Source organism: Danio rerio, chromosome 7 (assembly GCF_049306965.1).
Source record: "Danio rerio strain Tuebingen ecotype United States chromosome 7, GRCz12tu, whole genome shotgun sequence".
Lineage (NCBI taxonomy): Eukaryota > Metazoa > Chordata > Actinopteri > Cypriniformes > Danionidae > Danio > Danio rerio.
This window is the reverse complement of record NC_133182.1, coordinates 67,667,501-67,691,666: the sequence shown is the minus strand read 5'-3', so window position 1 is coordinate 67,691,666 and position 24,166 is coordinate 67,667,501. Positions and strand designations below refer to the sequence as shown.

The following is a 24,166-nucleotide window of genomic DNA, read 5'->3' as shown; positions in this document are numbered from 1 at the left end:
TTGTGTGTGTGTGTGTGTGTGTGTGTGTGTCCATCCGTGGGGAACAGTCTGGGATTCATGCTGCCCCTTACTGTCTCCACAGAGATATGCTGGTCATTTGTCACCTTGACAACCAGTCACCCAAGCTGGTCCCTCTTTGGTACATTTTCCAAGCTGGCTGCTCTAAAGGACAATGTGTGGGATCTCATTTTATGCTTGTTCTTTTCTCTCTCTCTCTGCTCGTTCTTTCTTTGTCTTACTCATTCTCCTTTGCCCTCCTCCTACACTCCATCCAGCAAAACCACAACCTGCTTTGTCATAATGATTTATTCCTGTTGTGTTAATTACAGCATCACTGGAAAGGACCTTGTCCCCCATTTCCCCATATGGAGAACTTTTTCTTTTCAATTCAGCAGAAAATGTACTGGTGAGTGTAAAAAAACCTGCCTGGGTTGATTTTTTATTTTTTTATTTTTTTGGTGTGTGCAAAAATGAACAGCATTTGTTAACTACTGAAGGAAAAAATCTAAATCTCGGTAAATTGAACATTTTAACTCAATTTCGATCAATGAAAGATTATTTTATTTATTTATTATATATTTTTGCCCTCATATTTTACTGACATATGTTCACATATTAAAATATTAAAATGAAAAAAAAATTCAAATAATTGAAGGAAACACACACTATCCACTATCTATGATTATTTATTGAACATTAATGTTGAACAACTGAATTAAAACACACACTAATAGTCACTTATTTCTATATATAAGTGAAGTGCATTTATGAAGTTGTAGTCCATTAACTGGCAGATTTGTAGTCCTATGTGTGAGTGAGTGTTTACCAGCGACCTCTGGTGGTTTTATCGCTGGTGATCGTGACACTTACTGTACCAAAGTCTTTTTAAGGCAAGTCATTTTGCTCGGCAGCCATCTTTAAAACGCCTCTCGGGCAGTATGCATTTTGTCTGAATGAGGAAACATCAAATTCTCCAAAACTGTTTTCAAGCTTACAATTACATTACATATTTGGAATCACCAATAAAATTAAACAACAGCTGTTTCATAAGTTTCGTTTCTAAACGTTTGAATCAAACACAATCAGGTTCAAACTCATTTTTAGGTTGCCCGAGCTAATGCGCACTCAAATGGAACGAGATCACGACACCAACCTCATTTAGCCATTCTACACATTATCTTCCTCTGGATAATGCTTCACCTAAATGTGTTGACAACAGTCTTCAGTTTAAGCTCCCTGTTCCTGCAAAGTTGCACATGAACTGATGCTATATAATCTATATAAAAATAAGATTATTGTTGTATGCAAGATTGACTCCAGATTTCAAATGTTTGATATACATCATTGGGGGAAACCTAGGACCACTTGCTGAGGTTTTGGGCTAAATGAAATAGTTAAAAACATATAAATAGTAAAATAGTAAAAAAAAAAAAAAATAAAAAAAAAATATATATATATATATATATATATATATATATATATATATATATATATATATATATATATATATATATATATATATTTAGCTTTTTTGGTAAGCGATGATTTTCAAAATTCATTATATCATCAGAAACCACTGCTATTCATTTTAATTATATTTATTTTTTGATTCACAAACTGTTAGTAACCGTTGACTTATTAATAAATAAAGGCCAAGTTGTTTCAGTTAAAAATCATGTTTAAAAGGATAGTTCACTTAAAATTGACTTTTTATTTTCTCACTCTTGACTTGTTTCAAAACTTCAAATTCAAAAGATTCTTTACTCTGTTGAAAACAAAAAGAAGATATTTTGTAGAAAGCTGGAAACCTGTAACCACTGATTGCCAAAATATTTGTTTTTCCTACTACACTACCTGACAAAAGTCTTTTCGTCAGTCTCAGTTGTAAGAGCAACAAATAATAACTAGAACCTAAAGTTCATTGATAAACTTTGATGTTGGCTTGAGAAAGTCAAACGTTTATGGCATTGTTACTAAGCAGTTGCAGTTACTAAGCAACTAAGCAGTTGCTAAATGGCAATGCTCATGTACATGTTTGATCAAAAGCTAATACTTAGTAGGCATTTCTAGCATATGTTATTGCATTTAAATAATCATTCATAGCATGTAGCTAATCGTTATTAGCACTTGGCTTCCATTATCATTGTTACCATGCATAGTACACAGGAAGTCCCATTTGCTAGCACAAGTCAAACAAGCCAATGCCCAGGTCCCTACGATGTTCTGATGTAGAGATACTGCTATTTTTAAATAGTTGCTAGGTTATACTTTTTTATTGCTATGGGGACATTTGACAGGTTAGTGATGATACATCAAAGCTTCTTGGCAATATGAGTGATCTATATCAACCCCGATGTTTCTATGACAGTCTTTATGAGTGTCAAAAACTGGACTTGAACATTATGTATTCCTGGTGTTGAGTTGCGGCTGGAAGGGCATTCGCTGTGTAAAACAAATGCTGGATAAGTTGGCCGTTCATTCCGTTGTGGCGACCCCTGATTAATAAAGGGACTAAGGGAATGAACATTATGTAAAAATGACTTGCTGTATTTTTTTGAAAATACAATGCTTAATAAGTGTGAAGGTGATACATGCAAAAATGGCTTGCCATATCAGTAAAAAATATGGAGTTTAAGTCAAAAATGGCTTGCCATATTTTGAGAAAAAATAATGCTTAAAAATTATTTATTGGAAAATTATAAGTCTGATAAACCTTAAAGATATAGCAACAAAATCTACCGCATCTTAATACAGCTTTTGGCCAAATTTGGGGCTTGTATAATTTTTTTATATGCCCGGATTATAAAAATTTAATATTTAACAATTTTTATAAAAAAAAAAATTATAAGTCTTATAGGCATGAGGAGATATAGCAACAATCTTGAATGCAGAAGGCACATTTTGACCACATTTGGGCCTTGTGGCATGAACGGCCTAGGAGGAGATACGTTTGTTTTCAAGGACAGAGTAGTATAACAGTATGTTGGCTTTCTCAAGCCAAAATAACTTGACTTCTAGTTAATCGTTTGTAGTGGCAGAAGGTAGATTTTTCTAATGAATCATCTGTTGAACTGCATCCCAATCATCACAAATACTGCAAAAGACCTACTGGAACCCGCATGAGCCCAATATTCTTTGAAATCAGTCAAGTTTAGTGAAGAGAAAAATCATGATTTGGGGTTACATTCAGTATGGGAACGTGCAAAAGATCTGCAGAGTGGATAGCAACATCAACAGCCTGAGGTGTCAAGACATTTGTGCTCCCCATTACATTACAAACCACAGGAGAGGGCAAATTCTTCAGCAGGATAGCGCTCCTTCTCATACTTCAGCCTCCACATCAAAGTTCCTGAAAGCAAAGAAAGTCAAGGTGCTCCAGGTTTGGCCAGCCCAGTCACCAACCATGAACATTATTGAGCATGTCTGGGGGATTGAGATGAAGAACCTTGATAAACTCTGGGAGTCCTGCAAAAACCCTTTCTTTGCCATCCCAGTTGACTTTATTAATACAGTAAGTGATTTGAGGCATTGCAGAGATGTATGGATGATGTCCTCCAAGCTCATGGGAGTCGCAAAATATTCATTCTTTTTCCACTGCACCATGACTTTATATTCTATACTTAACATTATTTCTGTGAAGTGACAAGATCTTTGTCTAAGCAAAGTCAGCCCTTGCTGTCCTAATTAAATCATTAAAAATCAAGTCATGATCATATTTTATTTTGGTACAGTAAGTGCAATCTAGAGCACTTTGTCTTTTTGTTCCTAAAACTTGGATAGGCAACAAGACTTTTGTCAGGTAGTGTATTGAAGTCAATGGTTACAGGTTTTTATCTTTTTTTTCAAAATATTTTTGTTGTGTTCCATAGAAGAAACTCAAAAGTTTTATAACCGCTTGAGTAAGAGTAAACAATGAGTAAATTTAAAATTTTGTGTGAACTATCCCTTTAATTATACACTGAAGAGAAAACACCTTAATAGCCTGATTGTTCTAAGTTAATAGCAAATTATTATTTACCCCTTAAAATTAGAATTGGTCTACTCCAAAATATGCGAGTATATTATAAATATAAATATTGCAAAAATATTGCCACAAAGCATGTAATTCCGCTTTTATTGATAAATTACAAATGTGTAGCATTATCGTATTATTTAAAAGTTTTCTTTGTACCTTGTGAAAGCTTAGCAAACCAACAAGTTACTAAAAAAACTCATTTTTTGGTCTGCAGGTCTGAAAAAGCCTTTTGACAATAATTCATGATGATGAATGTGTTTGAACACAAAGCTTAAATTAAAAAAGGCTCATACTATAGAAGTGTCTATCATTGTTTTGTCTCATCCTGCTTTTATTTTTTATTTTTTCAGGATTTGAGCAAAGATGAAATGTCCAATCAGGTAAAAGAGACCCTGGAACAACAGAAGCTGAGGTAAACTCTGTGCTCTTTAGTTTAGATCTCAATTCCAAAAGAGTAAGAATTTATATGAAATCTTTGGATTTTTGGATTTATATTTTTCTTAGAGCACGGTTTGCAGGATTTTCATATGGGTCATTGTGACACTCAAAGGATTTCTATGGATGATGTTGTAAATTGCAAAATATGATATGGTTTCTGTAATTGCTTCACTGTGTTTGTGTAATGACCATGGCTGTAGCCAGGGTTTCAACATTAGTGAAGTCTGTGGTGAGGTTAAGAATTGTGCTATGAATACACATATATATTGGGAATTGTTAAACTACATAATATTGTATAATTACTATAAGTTCGAGTTCTATAATTACAGTTGGAATTAAGTTGGATTCAGAATCATTAGCTCCCCTTAAATATATATATATAAATTTTTAAATATTTCTCAAATTATGTTTAGCAGAGCAAGAAAATTTTAACAGTATGTCTGATAATATTTTTTTCTTCTGGAGAAAGTCTTATTTGTTTTATTTCAGCTAGAATTTAAACAGTTTATATTTTTTTAAAACCCATTTTAAGGTCACAATTATTGGCCCCTTTGAGCTATTTTTTTCCTGATAGTCTACAACAGTGGTTCCCAACCTTTTTCTTTGGGGCCCCCCCCATGAACATATACAAACACCATATAAACACACCCCCCACCATATAAACACACACGCACGCTCACGCATATGTACTGTATATATATATATATATATATATATATATATATATATATATATATATATATATATATATATATATATATATATATATATATATATATATATATATATATGTGTGTGTGTGTGTGTGTGTGTGTGTTTGTGTAATATTAATATATAGTAATATGTATAGAAAATATTAATTAATCAGTTTTAACTTGTCTTGGCCTTCAATAAAACCAAAATTTAGGTAGGCTTTGTCATACTGTCTAATCTTTTTCTTCGCCTCTGAAGAATCACTGCATTTACGTTTGTCTGCCATTTTTGTTTTGATTTTGCCTTTACGACACGTTGACAAGCAGATTGCGTGAGTGAGCAAAATTTAAATAATTATTTAAAGTTATTTATTTGAATTATTTTCACTATTATGTTAAAAATTTTAAGCATGTGTTTAGATTTTTTTTTTTTTGGTACTTAAAAATACATATATAATAGTAGGGCTGCTCGATTTTGGGAAAAATCATAATCACGATTATTTTGGTCATAATTGTAATCACAATTATTCAAAACCATTGCCAGTTAAAGTCAAAATTATTAGCGCTCCTGAGATTTTTTTTTTTTATATAAATATTTCCCAAATTATGTTTAACAGAGCAAGGAATTTTAACAGTATTTCCTATAATATTTTTCTTCTATTTGTTTTATTTTAGCTAGAATAAAGAAAGGTTTAATTATTTTGAAACCAATTTAAGGTCAATATATTTGCCCCCTTAAGCAATATATATTTTTGATTGTCTGCAGAATAAACTACCGTTATAATGACTTGCCTTATTACTCTAATTAAGCCTTTGAACTGCACTTTAATATGAATGCTTGTATTTTAAAAAATATCTAGTAAAATATTATGTGCTGTCATTATAGCAAAGAAATCAGTAATTAGAAATGAGATATCAAAACTATTATGTTCAGAAATAAGTTAATAAAATATTCTTTCCATGAAACAGAAATTGGGCAGGAAAAGGTTTGTTAATATTCAAGAGGGCTAATAATTCTGACTTCAACTGTATACATACAGTTATTTTCCACCCTGCAAAGGAAAGAGAAATAAATACAATAGAATAAAAATATGAAACAAACTGTGCTTTAAGCATCTTCACTGTAAGAAAAACACTTTAGCTAACAGTTACAGCAGTCCTTCAGTCAAGAGCAGCGAGGGTTTTCTCGTTATTTTTGTTTAATAATGATAAAAACAGCCAGCAGAAGGATTATGGCGCGCTGTCTCTTTAATGGTTTCTCTTTCACGTCTTTTGATCCTCAACTCGTTTGTTTATTACACAAATGAGGGTTAATGTAAATAATCACTAAACACCGCGTTTTGACACCTATTTGACCATTAAAGCGCTCACGTTAAGATGACTTTAGATGTCTGCGCTCCTCTGCTCGTCTCAGTGTGTGAATGAGAGTGAATGCTGACCGGCTGCATGCTTCTGACTGCGTGATCGTGCTGCACACACACATAAGCTCTTTCGCGCTTTTAAGAGCAACACGTTTACAACTGGAACGTGGCAAAATATGATGCAATAATCATTTCTCGATTAATGCTTTTTTATAATTGTTTGAAACCGAAATCTAAATCGGATTTTCGATTAATTGCAAAGCCCTTTATAATAGTGGAGCATTTTTATGCCTTTTTCTACCTCAATACTTATCCTCTCCCGCGCCCCCCCTGTGAACTCTGGCGCCCCCCTTAAGGGGGCGCGGACCCCAGGTTGGGAACCACTGGTCTACAAAACAAACCATCGTTATGCAATAACTTGCCTAATTACCCTAACCTGCCTAGTTAACCTAATTAACCTAGTTAAGCCTTTAAATGTCACTTTAAGCTGCATAGAAGTGTCTAGTAAAATATTATTTATCAAGTAATAAATATCTATAATAATATCTAGTAAAATATTATTTACCATCATCATGGCAAAGATAAAATAAATCAGTTATTAGAAATGAGTTATTAAAACTATTATGTTTAGAAATGTGTTGAAGAAATCTTCTCTCTGTTAAACAGAAAATGGGAAAAAAATAAACAGGGTGCTCATAAGTCTGACTTCAACTGTATATCAATTGTTTAATACTCCATACATGAATATATACAGTGTCAATTATAGTTTCATTATTAATAGCTCTGATGTAGAGAATTTCATTTAGTGCTCTTATGCTCTTAGAGATTTTAGCATGACTGTGTTAAAATTTAACAAGTTTGTTGCATATATATTTTTTGATTATCTAGCCTACTTGTTCTCTTCATTAGTGTTATATGTTGCAGTTATTGACAGCATTGATAAAGATAACAAGTCCAAAGGATAATATTTAAATTTTAGTTTTGCCTTTGCCTTCATTATGACTGAATTATTATTTATCACTTATTAATTACTGTTATTACTTTAGATATTTTGTTATGTCAATAAGATACAGATATTACTTACCCTAAACTGTAACTTACCACTTAAATGAATTAAGTCCAAAGATGCTTTCGGTAGCATTTGCCAACATGATGGCTCTCTCTCAAGGCTTGTTCACTCCCCCATGGTCTCGCAGCAATCTTTTACTACAGACACTAAACTCTCTTGCAAACTGTCCAAACCAGGGGTGTCCAAACTCAGTCCTGGAGGGCCATTTACCCGGAGAGTTTAGCTCCAACTCTAATCAAGCACACCTGAACCAGCTAATCAATCACTTACTAGATATACTAGAAATGTCCTGACAGGTGTGTTGAGGCAAGTTAGAGCTAAAATATGCAGGACACCGGCCTCTTTAGGTCTGAGTTTGGAGATGCCTGCAGACACTATTATGAGTAGTTTTAAACCTCAGATTAATCCTTTAGAGACAAAAATATACATTTTTGAACATAAAAAATATACATCAGGCCTAATAGGCTTTTCAACAGCCTGACGCAAATCATAGGTTGATTGAGGCATATACTATTCATTCACAACAACAACAGTCCAAATCACAGACAAGCTGATACATGTGAATGTGGATGCAAGTCATTTGAAGATGATTTCAAGGTTATTTGAAGTTTGACTGGTTGAGCCTGTGTTATTCAGTAGTTATTACCTGGGAATAACATACCTGTAAAAAAATCCTGGTTGCCTTACATTTTTTAAGCTGAGTCCATTAAACTTATATTATGTTAAAATGACTGAAAATTAAGTTAGAAACATGATTAGCTTAGTTTAAGTTGCAATGAACTAAACACATACAGTGCATCAAGAAAATTTTGTTGTTGTAAAACTTCACATTTTACACGTTTTATGTTACAGCCTTATTCCAAAACGGATAAAATTCATTTATTTCCTCAAAATTCTACACGCAATACCCTATTAGGACATTGTGAAAAAGATTTTTTTGAAGGTGTTGCAAATTTCTTAAAAAGTCATTGTCCTGCTGGAAGATAAACCATCTCCCCAGATTGAGGTCAACAGCACTCTGAAGCAGGTTTTCATTCAGGATGTCTCTGTACATTGCTGCATTCATCTTTCCCTCTGTCCTGACTAGTCTTCCAGTTCCTGCTACTGAAAAACATCCCCACAGCATAATGCTGCCACCACCATGCTTCACTGTTGGGATGGTATTAGCCTGGTGATGAGCGGTGCCTGTTTTTTTTTTTTTTTTTTTTACAAACGTAACGCCTGGCATTCACTCCAAATAGTTAGTTTAGTCTCATCAGACCAGAGAATTTAGTTTCTTGTGGTCTGAGAGTCCTTCAGATTACTTTTGACAAATTCCAGGTGGGGAGTGGCTTCCGTCTGGCCACTCTACCATACAGGCCTGATTGGTGGAGTGTTGCACAGATGGTTGTCTTCTGCAAGGTTCTCCTCTCTTTACAGAAAAATGCTGGAGCTCAGACAGAGTGACCATCTGTGAACATCGGGTTATTGATCACCTCCCTGACTAAGGCCCTTCTCCCCCGATTACTCAGCTTAGACGGAAAGCCACCTGTCAATCCTGGGACCTTATTTAGACAGGTGTATGGTTTTTAAATCATTTCCAATCAACTGAATTTACCACAGGTGAACTCCAATGAAGCTGATGAAACATTTCAAGAATGATCAGTGGAAACAGTATGTACCTGAGATCAATTTAGAGCTTCACAGCAAAGGCTGTGAATACGTATGTACATATGATTTTTCTTTTTTTTACATTGCCATTGAAGGCTATTGTGTGTAGAATTTTGAGGAAATAAATTAATTTAATCCATTTTGAAATAAGGCTGTAACATAAACAAATAAAAATGTGGAAAAAGGGAAGTGCTACTTTCCGGATGCACTGTATGCTGACAGAACTCATTGATCATATATTATTTTACACTGAAAATGACCAACTGACCAATTATTAACATGAACAATGAACTACTTTTATTACAGTATTTATTTTTTCATGTCAGTTAATAAACCAAAAAAATATTCATGTTAACGTTGCATTAACTATCGTTAACAAGAATAAATTTGGATTTTAATAATGTATTCGTAATTGCTGAACTATGATTACTAAATGCTGTACAAGCATTGTTCATACTTACGGCTCTATTTTGTCGGTCCATGCGCAAAACGGAAAGTGCAGGGCGCAAACACTTTCAGGGCGTGTCAGAATCCATATTTGCTAATTTAAAGACGGGAAAATCCGCTTTGCGCCATGGCGCATAGTCTAAAAGGGTTGAGTTTATTTTCTTAATGAGTTATAGGTGTGTTTTGAGAATAAACCAATCAGAGTCTCATCTCCCATTCCGTTTAAGAGCCAGCTGCGGTGCACCATAAGCGCATTTGCTATTTACAGGACGTAAAGTATGTGGAAGTGGAAAAACTAAGCATTTCACAAGCAAACAGTTAACAGTTTTTTTTTTGACAGAAAACAGTTAAACAGAGCATGTACCGCGCACCATCGCTCTTGGATAGGGAAACCTTTACGCACAGACATTATTTAGCCTATAAATAATTACTTTCGTTTGTTAAGCGCAAATATTTGTTTCAAAACTATTTCTAAATTCAGTTCTAATTTCCAAAAAAACCAAAAAATTAACAATAATAATGAAGTGTGTTCAAAAACCTGAGTTATATCCTAAAACACATGCTGCGCCCCATATGGTCTAAAACCTGCAGGTGGGCAAATCTAAGCTTGTTTTTAATAAAACAAATATACATATGGATATACTGTAATAAATAATACTGCTAATAATAATAACATTATACAAAAGCAAATTGTTATGAATGAAAGAGCCTCCTGAGATGAAGGCAAAAAAATCATATGTATTTGCGTATTGCTCTACATCTTGTGTGTTGGCTATTAAGCAGTGTGTATGCATGGCACAACTCTACCCTGGAGTTTAGACCTGGTTTGTTTTGGTCTAATGAAAAATCTATTTTAGTTTCTCAAAATAGCAACGCGCCAGCAGTGCGCCTCAGAACGCCTTCCTCTTTAGACTAGAATGCCTATGGGCACACATATGAGCGCAAATGCATTTGCTGTTTAAAGAGCGTGGCGCAATGCCTCAAAATGACTCTTGCGCCAAGCTGAAACTAGCAAACAAGTATTGCGCCGCACCTTGCGCCACATTGCGCCGGTTGTATGATAGGGCCTCAAGTTCATCTTAGTAAATACATTAACTAACATTAACATATTAAACCTTATTGTAAAGTGTGACCAAAATGTGTACAGAAATGTTACCCAAACTTTTTTTTAAATTATAATTAGTGTCCAAACGAAGCTATTTGTTAATATTTAGCCTTGTTAAAATGTGTTTAACAATTTTTTGCTTAGTGCTCTTTCACTCTACTATTTGTTTCATTCTACATTTTTCACTCTACTATTTGTTTATTTATTTTTTTCAGACACAAGCAGACACAAGCCAAAGAAAAAGTACATTATAACAACAAGCAAGACCTTTCCAAGCAACACATCGATGATGATAAGAATGTTGATGAAAATGATTATGATGATTACTCTACTGTCCAAGCATCCAGCTTTTGTCAGCAAATTACTAATGAACATCCCACACCTCCTACTCTTCTCTCTAGCACTGGACCCTCAGCTGTGTCAGCCCAGTCACAAGCAGATGTAAATGTTATATACAGTTTGGCACACGATGACCAACCAGGTCTCCTGAAACCCAGCGTTCCTCCTCGAACTGACCTGTCCATTTCTCCATACGCCTGCTTCTATGGGATCTGTAAGACTGCAACCAAAGCCGGCTGGCTGGACAAACTCTCCCCTCAAGGGTAAAGAATATGCAAAAAGCTCTGTTTCTTTATTTGCAATTTTTTTGCACTGATTTTAATATTATTCTTGACAATAGGCACAGGAATCTTTAGAAATTTCACAATTATTGTTACATACTGTATATCTTAACTTTATTTTAATGGTCCATTTGAGTATTAGTAGACAGTCTGCTTAATATCGGTTGATACTGCTTTGCAAGTACATGTCAACTTACACTAACCCTAACCCAAACATTACAGTCTACTTGTAATCAAATGAGAATTAGTTAGCATGTAGATCATAATAAAGTGTGACCAAATATATAAACACATTTAGACATGTTTTTGTGCAAAAGCGTCAACTTTTTTAACTTTGGTGAGTTTTTTTTTTTACATCTTTCAAAATGGTTTCATCTTTTAGCCTAGACAACGGTGATCACAACAATATAAGAGTTTACGTTCATACTTTCACATTTTTTTTAAGAATAAAAAAAATATTCATTATGATAAAAATACTTTTATACTGCAAAAATGTTTTCTTCTATGTTTCTCATTCAAATTTTGTGGAACTTTTTAAATAATTAGCATGAAGACATCTGCCACACTGTGGTGAAAACCTCTGAAGTATGCCATGGTTAACCTCGAGCAAATACCTTTAATCTCAGTGTTAGATTTTGCCCTACGTTTGTTTGTGCCCCGCGCTCCCCTACTTCTTTAAATTTCGAAAGTGGACCCAAAACTGAACATACTGTCATAGTTTACTCACCCTTTATTTATTCCAAGCATGCTTGACATTCTCTCTTTTGGGCAACACAAAAGAAAATATTTTGAAGAAAGCTGAAAACCTGTAACTATTGACTACCATAATTGTTTTTTCTACAATGGCTAAAGGTTTTCAGCCTTCTACAAGTTATTTATCTGTGTTTAATGCAGGAAAGAAACTCTAAAAAACGTGAACCGTTGAGGTTAAGTTCCATAAACACATTTTTATTTTTGGGTGAACTATCTCTTTAAGTTTGTACCTCTTTGTCAAAATTAAGAGAAGTATACGTACAAATGCCTACACTGTAGAACATGAAAGATTTAAGATAACTTATTAGTTTTTACAAATTTAAGTGGCTTTAGCATAAATTTATTTAGTTTTCCTCTAAAAATCTCAAGAGTTGTGTTTTTTCACCTCGTTTTAAAACAAACATTTTTTATCAGTTTGTACAAATAAAGGCCTGTATCTTTGAGATCTAATTTGAATACTGAGTCAATTCTGAACTTTTGAGAATCGATTCAGTATCACTAGAGAGATTGAATTGTGATGCTGATGCATCGATGAGTTTTTTTTTTTTTTCATCTCAACCCTACTTGACAATGTTGCCTGTCATGCAGAACACCACATTTCAAAGTATACATTTTGACATTTTGTGGATGAATTAAACTAAAGCACTGTATGCTGTCATTTTCTAAATGTTACTGTTTGCCATTTAGTTCATAATGACTCTATTACCATGCTAAGTGACTTATACACTATATTTTATGTCTTCTGAAGTCACTTTGCAACAGGAAGTTGTACTTTACCCTGCTATGGGCTTCCTTGAAGTGCACAGTCATCTACTGTTTTGAGCTGAAGTGTATTTCTGAATAAAATCCACTACAATGAACTTAGGAACTTAAGAACACTGCTGCCTCACAGCAAGAAGGTTGCTGGTTTGAGCTTCAGATCAGTTTGCTTTTCTGTGTGGAGTTTGCATATTCTCCCAGTGTTGGCGTGGGTTTCCTTCGAGGGCTTCGTTTTCCCCCACAGTGCAAAGACATGCGCTGTTTGTAGTGTTTGTGTGTGAATGAGAGTGTATGGATGTTTCCTGGTAATGGCTGGAAGGGCAGCCGCTGTGTAAAACATATGCTGGATAAATTAGTGGTTTATTCTGCTGTGGTGACTCCAGATTAATTAAGGGAGAAAAAATTTATGAATAAGCATTAATTTCTAAAGGCTTCATTTCCAAGAGCGGCAGTTCATTCCTTTTGGCCACATGACCCTACAGTCATCTAGACAATGGCTACTGCATGGTATTCAAAGAATCTGGTTATATTCTATTCTTGATATCTTGAAGAATGTTAAATCAATTAACACTTAATCAATCATTGTAATTGCAAAGAATGAAAATGTGAAAACTTTCATATTTTATTACACAATCTTTTAAAGATGAAGGCAGTTTCTGGTTTCTATTTCAGTTTTACTTTTTTTTTTCAGTTGACTTTTTTCAGCAACTTGAAGTAATCAATTATGGGCAGCTTGGTGCCTCAGTGGCTAGCACTGTCGCTTTACTGCAAGAATGTTGCTGGTTCGAGACCCGGCTGGGCCAGTTGGCATTTCTGTGTGGAGTTTGCTTGTTCTCCACGTGTTGGTGTGGGTTTCCTCTGGTTTTCCCCTCAGTCCAAGGACATGCGGTATAGATAAATTGAATCAACTAAATTGTAAATGGTGAATGCATGTAACCGGAAGCATTTGTGATCTCACTAACCCAGTTGTGTTTTTTGTAATCCTCAAACTTTGTTCGCTGTAGGCTTTGTTATGATAACTCTGTGAAAGCCAATGTCTCCCTTTGCATTGAACTTTGAACTTACATTTAAAGATGTTATTTATGTTTTCGCAACTACATTACAAATTGACTAAAGTTTAAACTATGATATTGTAGTGGACAATAGTGGTTCAATTTTAACTTATTATTGCTGAACTTTTTTCTAGTCAACAAAATGCTTCTTAATTTAAGAAAGTTTAGATATTTAGACTAGATACAAGATAAAAACATCAAGTAAGAAATTTTTTTTTTCGTTTTTGCAAAGGTTCAAAACTTCAAAATAGATGCTGCAGTCTACAGCATATTTCACACTTCACACTTCACACTAGCATTAGTTTTTAATGCACACTAAAGCCACTCATAAAACAACCTTCCTGTTTTAGTTTTTCTCTTCCTGTTTGCACTTGATGTTTATTTTAGTATCTGACATGCTGCAATTTATGCATCATTTTGGCCATTGCAACCACTCAATAGACTTGCCAAACATATTAATTTCATTCAAACTGATAAACCTTCAGTTCTTAATATCCAGTTCTCAGCATAAACACCCCTCACAAATCTATCTTTTAAATTCATAATTTTAATTGGAAGCTCTACAATATTATATTTGTGCATATACATTGGTTTAGTCAGTACTAAACCAAATCTGGAGCTTATCTAACAAAATAGCTTACGATAACAGTCCAAAAACTAGTACACCTAAATTTATATGTTATAGAAAAATATTAAATACAAATTTTAAAAAAAGAGTAAAAATCAAGAGAAGCAATTTTTTTTTGTAATCTTTCAAGTTTTTTTGCTTGACTTTAATTGTATTAAAATCTTACTTTCAGTTTCTAAATATTTTTGGTGACTAAAATGTTATATTAATCAATATATCCGTTTAAAAAATCTGTTTTGTATAAATGCGCTAAAATACATTGTCTACATTCACAGAGAAATTAAGAAAAATATTAATTTTTCAAAATGTAGCGTACTTAAATATGCTAAGCATTGTATATATTTTAATCTAGTACCATCATTAATGATGTGAAAAAACTCCATCACATTTTCTGTCAACTTGACTATTCATTTTTTAATTGTAGGAACTGCGTCTTTCAGAGGAGATGGGTGAAGCTCGAAGGAGGAAATCTCACCTACTACAACAGCGAGAAGGTTACACACCCATATTCTCATGCACTATAGCTTTGCCTTGTCATGTTCTTGTTTCATTTTGAGTTAGAAGAAGAAGACCAGCTTTAAAGCCTGGTATCAGTTTTAAACTCAGCGTGTGCAATCAGTTTAAAATATCTCAGAGTGTACAAAACTGCTGCAAATCCCTCTCTTAATTTCCACTTGCTGTGGGATAAAACTTAAATGTTCCTGCATGGCTGTTGACAGTCACTCACACTTTTAGCAGATCTAGTATTATCACAGTAGGCCAGAAACAGCGCTGGTTGCAGGGACAGGCTGATATCATCAGTGTGTAACAGCAGGGGTAGAGGATGCTCTAATAGAGACAGAGGAAGTGGGCTTTTGAAGCACCTGTGTGTGCCTTGCTCTTGTCTTCTCGTTACTGCAAAGTCATAATCATAAGAAAACATCAGTGGTGCGGTCTGTCTTAGCTTTACACATCAGTCTTATTTTAACCTCCATTCGTCATACCTTGTCATGTGCTATTTACAGACAAGCACGTATGCACACACACACACACACACACACACACACACACACACACACACACACACACACACACAGGTTTGTTTTTGTGATTTTTGGGTATCTTCTACAGTGTGGGGAAAAGTATTGAACATGTTGTGTTTTTTTTTTTTTTTTTTTTCTGGAAAAAATATTTAAAAGGAGCCTGTTTAGTACTACACTAAGCAAAAAAAAAAAAGTTTTATATATATATATATATATATATATATATATATATATATATATATATATATATATATATATATATATATATATATATATATATATAATGTGCGTGTAGTAACACTGAAATGACTCAAGGAGAAAGTGCTAAACTACTGAGTGTCAAAAACGTGATGGTTCTGTGTGTCTCGGCTATTAAATTTGACCTTTATTTTGTTTTATATATTGGATGGCGATTGGTTGGGCCATTTTACAGCTTGATTTTCTTTCTCTAAAAGCATTTGAGAGATTAATATACAATGACGAAGGGCAGAGGGTTACTGAAGATATACTGAGAGATTTCAGCTGCAGTCTGGGCTTTCACTGCCTTTCTACACCTCTCTTTCTTTATGTGTTCAATACTTTTTTCCTCTGCCATTTCATTTTACTACACAACATTTGTAAACTAATCAATATTGTTTACTTTGCATAAATGGATTTCTTGGATTTTTACCAACATCTGGGGAAACTTTCAAGCCAACCAGAAAAATGGTGACTTGAATCATGATCTCTGCTTTGTGGATTTTTGATGTTAAAAATTCATCTCTGCAGTTTAACAAAGTGACAATTATTGACATTTTAGTAGTGTACTGGCAGTTTTTTGCAAGGTTTTTGGAGCGTAATATACAAGTACAATCCAGACAATATAGCACTTTAAACTAGGGCTGTGCAATTAATTGAAATTCCGTTTCAATTTTGATTTCAGCTTCTTATGATTATAAAAAATCATTAATTGAGATAAAACAATTATTGCATCAAATACCACCCCCTTTCCAGTTGTACACATTTGTTGCTCTGCACAGCACAGTTTCACTTGAAAATTACTAGAAGCAGGTATTGTAATGTCACTGTTGCAGCATCATTCATTCATAGACATTGGAATCATTCATGTTTTTAAATGTGCGAAAGAGATCACATGTTGTTGTGTGTATGCGCTTGGCCTCAGAGACAAGCAGAGCACACACATCTAAAGTCATCTCATTTTTAATAACTGCTTTATTTTATCTTTGCTATGATGACAGTACATAATGTTTCACTAGATTTTTAGATTTAAGATGCTAGTATTCAGCTTAAAGTGCATCATTTACAGACATAATTAGCTGTAGGTAATGATATTGCCCTTAAAATAGGATTCAAAATATTTTAAAGAATAAAAATATTATTGAAAATATAGTGAAAAATTCCTTGTTCTGTTAAACATCATTTGGGAAAAATTGCTAAAAAAATTCACAGGATGGCAAATAATTTTGACTTCAACTGTATATCGTTTTAAATAATCGTTATTACAATTATGACCATAATAACTGTAATTATGTGAGAAAGATCAAGGTCCCATAATGCAACTCACAACTGTAAAAGAAGTTTGCTTGTTTTTGCAATTGTTTTAGATCTTTTGATTCAGTCGCCTATGTAAGAAATGACTAGAAAAAATGAACCACAGAAAACGGTCAAACTACTTGCTCTACAAACAAGTGTTTGCATGACTATACAGACAAAATAGAATAATAATAAAATTATATAATAATAAAATTATAAAACAATAAAATATCAGTTTGCAACATCAAGTAGCAAAATAAACTGTTTTTAACGTCTAAAAGAGAATGCACGTGAATAAGACTGGAAGTCTCGAGCCAAAAAGTTTCAAAGGGCTGTGCCGCTTGTGCACAAAGAATAAGGTGAAAATGCATTTCAAAAATTACATAATAACTGTTCTTTTTTAAGGTTCCCATTTAATAAATTGTACGTTTTTTAACTGTTAGTATTAGTATTGTTCCTTTTTAAGATATCTATAAGCTAGCGTGCCTCAAAACAGTGGCACAATTCGTGTTTAGAAGATATAAACTTGATATAAGCATAAGGCTTGCAGTTTGTCTCTTCCATCTAAAAGGATCAATGGTTTTATTCACATCACCTCATACTACAGTTTCAAATGCTCTCTAGTATCTGACAAGCCCTGGTCCTGTCAAGACTCTTCTCATTTGCATTTCATTTGTTGCACTTGATCTAAACTACTCTCACTGGCAAAGTTATGATAAAACGAAACACTTCTGGCTGTTTTTTTTTTTTTTTTTTTGTCCCACAAAAAAAAAAAAAACACTTTGTCCCACTCTCTCTTCATGTTTCGGTTGAGATTACGACAAATGTTAAATAAATATGAATGCATATTTCATGGGACCTTTAAAGGGATAGTTCACCCCCAAAAAGAAATATACAAATATACTATATATATATATATATATATATATATATATATATATATATATATATATATATATATATATATATATATATATATATATATATATATATATATATATATATATATAATATAACACAAAAGAAGATATTTTCTTTGACTGTTTGTCAGAATTTTCAGTTTTGGGTGAACTATCCCTTTAGGCATGTTTTTGTTCCTTTGACTCAGCTTGACCAAAAGTCAAGGTCTTCTATGGAAAGTATGTTTTTTGTTGGATATACAGTGGGGAGAGAAAGTATATAGACAGTTTCTTCAATTGCAACCAGTCATTCTGTCCCTGAAGCTGAAAAACGCCACCGCTGAATTATGCTCACCTCTATGATTCACTGTTGGGACTGTATTGGACAGGTGATGAGCAGTGCCTGGTTTTCTCCACTCATGGCACTTTAGAATTAAGGCCAGAATTTCTATCTTGGTCTCATCAGAAAAAAAGATGGTGAGAAACTTATTTCTCACCATCTTATAGTCAATCAGAGGTTTGTTACCAAACTCCATGTAGGCTTTCATGTGTCGGGCCATTCTGCCTGAAAACCCTGATTGGTGGAGGGCAGTAGTGATGGTTGACTTTCTACAACTTTCTCCCATCTCCTGACTGCCTCTCAGGAGCTCAGCCACAGTGATCTTTGAGTTTTTTTTTTTACCTCTCTCACTAAGGCTCTTCTCCCCCGATAGCTCAGTCTGGCCGGACTGGCAGCTCTAGGAAGGCTTCTGGTCATCCCAAACGTCTTCTATTTAAAGATTACGAAGGCCACTGTGCTTTTAGGAACCTTACGTGCAGCAGAAAGTTTTTGTAAACTTAGCCAGCTCTTTGCCTTGCCACAATTCTGTCTCTGAGCACTTCAGGCAGTTCCTTTGACCCCATGATTGTCATGTGCTCCGACATGAATTGTGGGCTGTAAGGTTTTATGTAGACACATGTGTGGCTTTCCCAAACAAATCCAATCAGTAGATCAAACTCAAATGAAGGTCTAAACCAGTGGTTCCCAACCTGGGGTCCGTCCCCCCTGAGGGGGGTGCCAGAGTTCACAAGGGGGGCGCGGGAGAGGATAAGTGTTGAGGTAGAAAAAGGTTTAAAAATACTCCACTAATATATATGTATTTTTAAGTACCAAAAAACTAAAAATATAAAAACATATGCTTTAAATTCCAACATAATAGTAAAAAAAAATCTTTTTTTATAAATAATTAATAAATATAAATATAAATAATTATTTAAATTGCACTCACACGCGCAACGTGCTTGTCAACGTGTCATAAAGGCAAAATCAAAGCAAAAATGGCAGAGAAACGTAAACGTAGTGATTCTTCAGAGGCGAAAAAAAGATTAGACAGTATGACAAAACCTACCTAAATTTTGGGTTCATTGAACGCCAAGACACGTTTCGTCCAGAATGTGTCTTTTGTGGTGAAAAACTGGCAAACGACAGCATGAAACCAAGAAAAATGAAAAGACACGAGGAAACGAAGCATTCAGAGACAATAAGTAAAGATCAGGAATTCTTCGAAAAGAGCAGGTAGTGATTTACAAAAGGCTACTAAAGCTTCGTTTGACTGTTCGCTGTTGATTGCCAAGGCAAAAAAGCCGCATAATATTGGAGAGGAACTAATAAAACCCGCCTGCATTAAAATAGTGGAGGAAATGTGTGGTCCGCAAGCAGCTGAAAAAGTTAAAACTGTCCCTCTTTCTAACAACACTGTGAAAGACAGGATTGATAAAATGGCAGAAAACTGCAAAAATCAGTTGCACGAAAAACTTAGAGAAGTCCAGTTTGCTATTGACCTTATTCTAAAATGCGGAAGTGCGCCTGTTTTCGCGATTGTCTTAGAACTTCCGTTTCAGTCGCCTATGGGAGAAATGACAAGGAATAATAAACGGCAAAAAACGGTCAAACTACTTGCTCTACAAACAAATGTTTGCATGACTATACAGACCAAGTAGAATAATATAACAAGGAAATATCAGTTTGCAACATTAAACAGCGAAACGAGCAGTTTTTAATGTCTAAAAACGAATGGAAGTGAATGAGACCGGAAGTCTCGTGCCAAAAAGATTCAAATGGCAGCGCCTGCTCGTCTGCGGAGAATAAGGAAAAAGGTTGGAAACCACTGGTCTAAACCATCTCAAGGATGATCAGAAGAAATGAACAGCTTAAATATATGAGCGTCACAGCAAAGGGTCTAAATCAAGTGTGCCGCAAGCCTACGTTTGAGTGAAGGTTTCGGCCGTTAGATCGCCCCCTGGGGGCTGGCTGCAGTACAAGTCATAAAGCCCGCCTCCTCCGTGTTAATGAAGGAGACTTGAGCCCAAATAAAAAAAAATATTACACTTGCAATAAAATGTCCCGAAAGATAGTTCTGGTCGATTAAGGCACTGGTTATTGTGCTGAAATAGGTGCAGATCTTCATTTTTGTAAACAGTTTGTTTTTAGCAGTAATTTAATGCTGGGCGTGTCATCGTGATTGACAGCTGTGATTGACAGTTTCTCAGAGCGCGGCGTCTGAGCTTCGGCAGGAGACTGAAGTAGACTGAAATGTTATTATTCGATTTCTGTGTTATTTTACCATGACAAAATGAGTTCAGCAGTAAACTATAGTTTCTGACATACATGATCCTGGTGGAACACTGTTTATTCGCTAAGTTCAGGGCTTTTTTCGGGCTTTATTAGTTTGCTGATACACGCCTAGCCACCCAGATAGCAAAACACAGTTCCGGCTAGATTCTCGCCTGCTGGAGACTTATCTCTTAGAGCTCAGACTGACTAATGTTACCTCTGCTGGACCTACTCCGGATGCCTGGACTCACTACCCAATTCCAGCCCGAGTCAATCGAGCCAGATGCGGCGGCCGAGCGAGCAGGCGCTGCCGCATGCGAGCCGGAATCAGCCCGCGACGCCGCGAGTAAGTTATGCGCTGCGGCCTGGAGCTGGCGCAATTGAATATATAAAACCGTCATATTTGTTAACGTTATTACATCCATTTGTGTTGATATGACAGCAAACGCATGCTGAGAAGTTCGGGGGGCGTAGTTGATTTTACATAAAGCGTTTGATTGAAAGCTCGACTCTGCTCATTTTCACGGCTCCTCCTCTGGCTCCATCAGACAATCCTTCTGCGCATGTCTGGCTCCAATTTCAGCAGTCTTTTGCGACAGTTTGTGCCCGTCAAGCAGGCGTTTTGCCCTCAAGGCGTTCAATGGGAAAAAGTACTGTCGCGTCGTCCATATTTTTTACAGTCATTGGTCTAAATACGTTGGACCATGTGATATTTCAGTTTTTCTTTTTTAATAGATCTGCAAAAATGTCAACAGTTATGTGTTTTTCTGTCAATATAGGGTGCTTTGTGTACATTAAAGAGGAGAAAAATTAACATTAATAATTTTACCAAATGGCTGAAATATAACAAAGATTGAAAAATGTAATGGTGTCTGAATACTTTTCGTACATTGTGTATAACATCTACCAATATCAATAACAAGCTTATCAACTTTTGGACATACGTTAATGGCAGGTTGTAATTATTATTTTGATATGTGTTTGTCAGTATGCCCAACTCTGGGTCTGTGTTTTCAGTGTAGTTTACATTATACAAGGCTGTTTAAAAAAAATGCTATTTTGATAAAGTATGAGTGGTGGACATAAGAAACCTGCTGCCAAATGGCTATACTGAGTTGTTGTGAGTGGTTAAGTTTATGTGCTCAGTGGTTTTCAGTGTTTCTCTTTGGTTCGATGCGAAAGACACTGAAGACGATACACAATATTACGTTTCAGGAGAAAGAGACAAGACAAGATTTTTACACAGTATTGTAAATAAATCCTCAGTGATGAAATAATACTGGAAAATAAAATCCTCTGCTGGTATATTTTGAAATGTTTTAACTTATAGTGTTGTAATGAATATCCAGCCAGTTCTACTTCTTAAGTATAAATTAAATGCCGTAAAAGACTACTACGTCAAGCTACAAACTTCACTATCTGGCTTCTCTGCTGTATGATTTCACACAAATCTCTTCAGGCTTTAGAACTGCGCTTCAGTAGCTATGTTTCCATCCACCTATTTTTATGCGCATTTTGCATATGCACAAAAAAAAAATGATGGAAACACCATGGTGCAAATAAATTTTGAAAATGCGCATAAACATATGCGCATAACTGAGTAGGATTAACTTTTTATTTAATAAGAAAAGATGCGCATAAACTTCGATGGAAACACTTTTACCGCACAAACTCCAGTCTGCGCACTAAAAAAGGTCATGTGATTTTGTTGAAAGATATCATGTGATAATAAAAATGTGTGTGAACAAACCAACAGGCTGAGCACACTGTAAAACATCTGAAATGTTGTTTTGGTCAGTATAAAACGCCTTACCGTTAATGTATTAGTGTTATTATATTATTAATTATTACCTTCAGAATCAAGAGCGTCTGTGCTGAACTTTTACAGAAGCATAAAAAATAAGATTTGTTGTTTTCCACAGTCCTATTGTTTAGCACAAACAATAAGTACATTATCAAAGAACTCTATTAATGCTTATACTGCAAACTGTTCAACATTTCTGTGGTTACAACTGTACAAGCCTTATGTGATCAATGTCATGTTGCATTTTTTTTTCTATTGGGAAACATTGTATGTAACCTATTTAGTCAAAACAGCTTCAATCAATATGCAGCATGTTGAAATCAGTGTTCATTTTGACAGAAACTTTTGATTAAGTTTTAGTCTTTTAACTAAAATTCCATTTTTGTTTTAATCATATTTTAGTATTCTGAATAATTTTAGTTTTAGTCTAATTTAGTCAACTACATCTACTCTAGATTTATATAATGAAAATATATTTGGTTTAAGTTTAATTTAATTAAATATTGTATAAATATATTTATACAAGACATTCAACTTAACATTAAATAAAACAGTCTAATTAAAATATGGAAAATAGCTTTTCCACTTAAGACCAAAAATTAGATATGCATTGTTTATTTATATCATAATAAGTAATATGTAAAATAATGTGTTGGCAAGAACAGTAGACTACTAAAAATGCAGGACTTTGTACTTATTTAGCAAACCCTTTATTTTAATGTGATAAACTACTAGTTGTTTTAAACTGTTTGTTGAACAGTTTCAAATCTTGAAAAGGGCTTAAAATAGTTTAACTCCACTTAGCAATTGCAATGTTAATCTATAGCAAGCTTTACTGCTGTAGATTGTGTTACAGTACATAGTGCTCAGCTGTTTAGCACTGAGTGAATAAGTAGAGTAATGACATATGACTGGCAAATGATAAAGTGTTATCTTGTAAAATGTGCAATAAGTCTCATGACTCTGTTAGCTCACATACATGAATTATGAAGCGAAAATGTATCTAAAAATTAAAAGTGTGCTTCAATTCAAGGCAGCATTGTTAGAATGCTACTTCCTGAGTATCATTACATCCTTACAGTAAGAAATAATCGCATTGTGATTGACGTCCTGAATAAAGCAGTTTTTGTTTTGTGGCAAAAGTACACTCTAAATGGCTGCTGTCATGACGATTGCGGGAGACACTGACAGCGCATGTAAACCTAGTGTGAGTAAGATCAGGCCAGCTAAACTAGCCGCAGCTAAAATAAAACAACTTCTTACAGCACACACTCTGGTAAATAAAAAAGATTGAGTTTATTTTGAAGTTCGGTATGATTCCCCGGCCTGATGTTGCTTTTGACTGTTTTTATCAGCTTTTTCCTCCCCATACGATTTACAGATTTTTGGTCTTGACATCAACGTGAATTTTCTTTTTTTTTTGAATGTGTGGTTATGCTTTACTTTCACTTTAAATTTTTGTTTACGCACATGTTCTTCACATAGGGGACAGCACTCTTAAGCATGCATTCTGCAAGAAGATATTTGTCAGACCTTTGGGCTGTAAAATCGCCCACCAGCCATTTGTTGAAATTAATTATTAGGTATAAGAAAATATTACCCTTTACGTTGAACTTTGAATGACATAAATTTGCAGATTTGCTGCTTTAAATCAGCAACATTCCAGAATAACTAAAGCCTAATAAAGTGAAATCCTAATCAAGGACCCCTTTATTTACAAGTCTTG

General features: G+C 34.5%; 1 protein-coding gene across 9 annotated transcripts in view; it reads left to right on the top strand.

Annotated features, from left to right (window-relative positions):
* Positions 1-24,166, top strand: part of arap2 (ArfGAP with RhoGAP domain, ankyrin repeat and PH domain 2) — a 214,648-nt gene that overhangs the window by 47,480 nt on the left and 143,002 nt on the right. For 6 of the 9 annotated variants that reach the window (XR_012382787.1, XR_012382788.1, XM_009303564.5 and 3 more), the window contains 4 exons: positions 330-406; positions 4,366-4,427; positions 10,993-11,379; positions 15,014-15,083. Coding sequence is in view for 6 of the 9 variants with exons in the window: in XM_009303564.5 (XP_009301839.1) it covers positions 330-406; positions 4,366-4,427; positions 10,993-11,379; positions 15,014-15,083 (596 nt within the window). In the remaining 3 variants the exon portion in view is untranslated. Of the gene's footprint in view, positions 1-329; positions 407-4,365; positions 4,428-10,992; positions 11,380-15,013; positions 15,084-24,166 lie in introns of those variants that run through there. The other 3 variants (XM_073907448.1, XM_073907449.1, XM_073907450.1) reach the window with 2 other exon arrangements.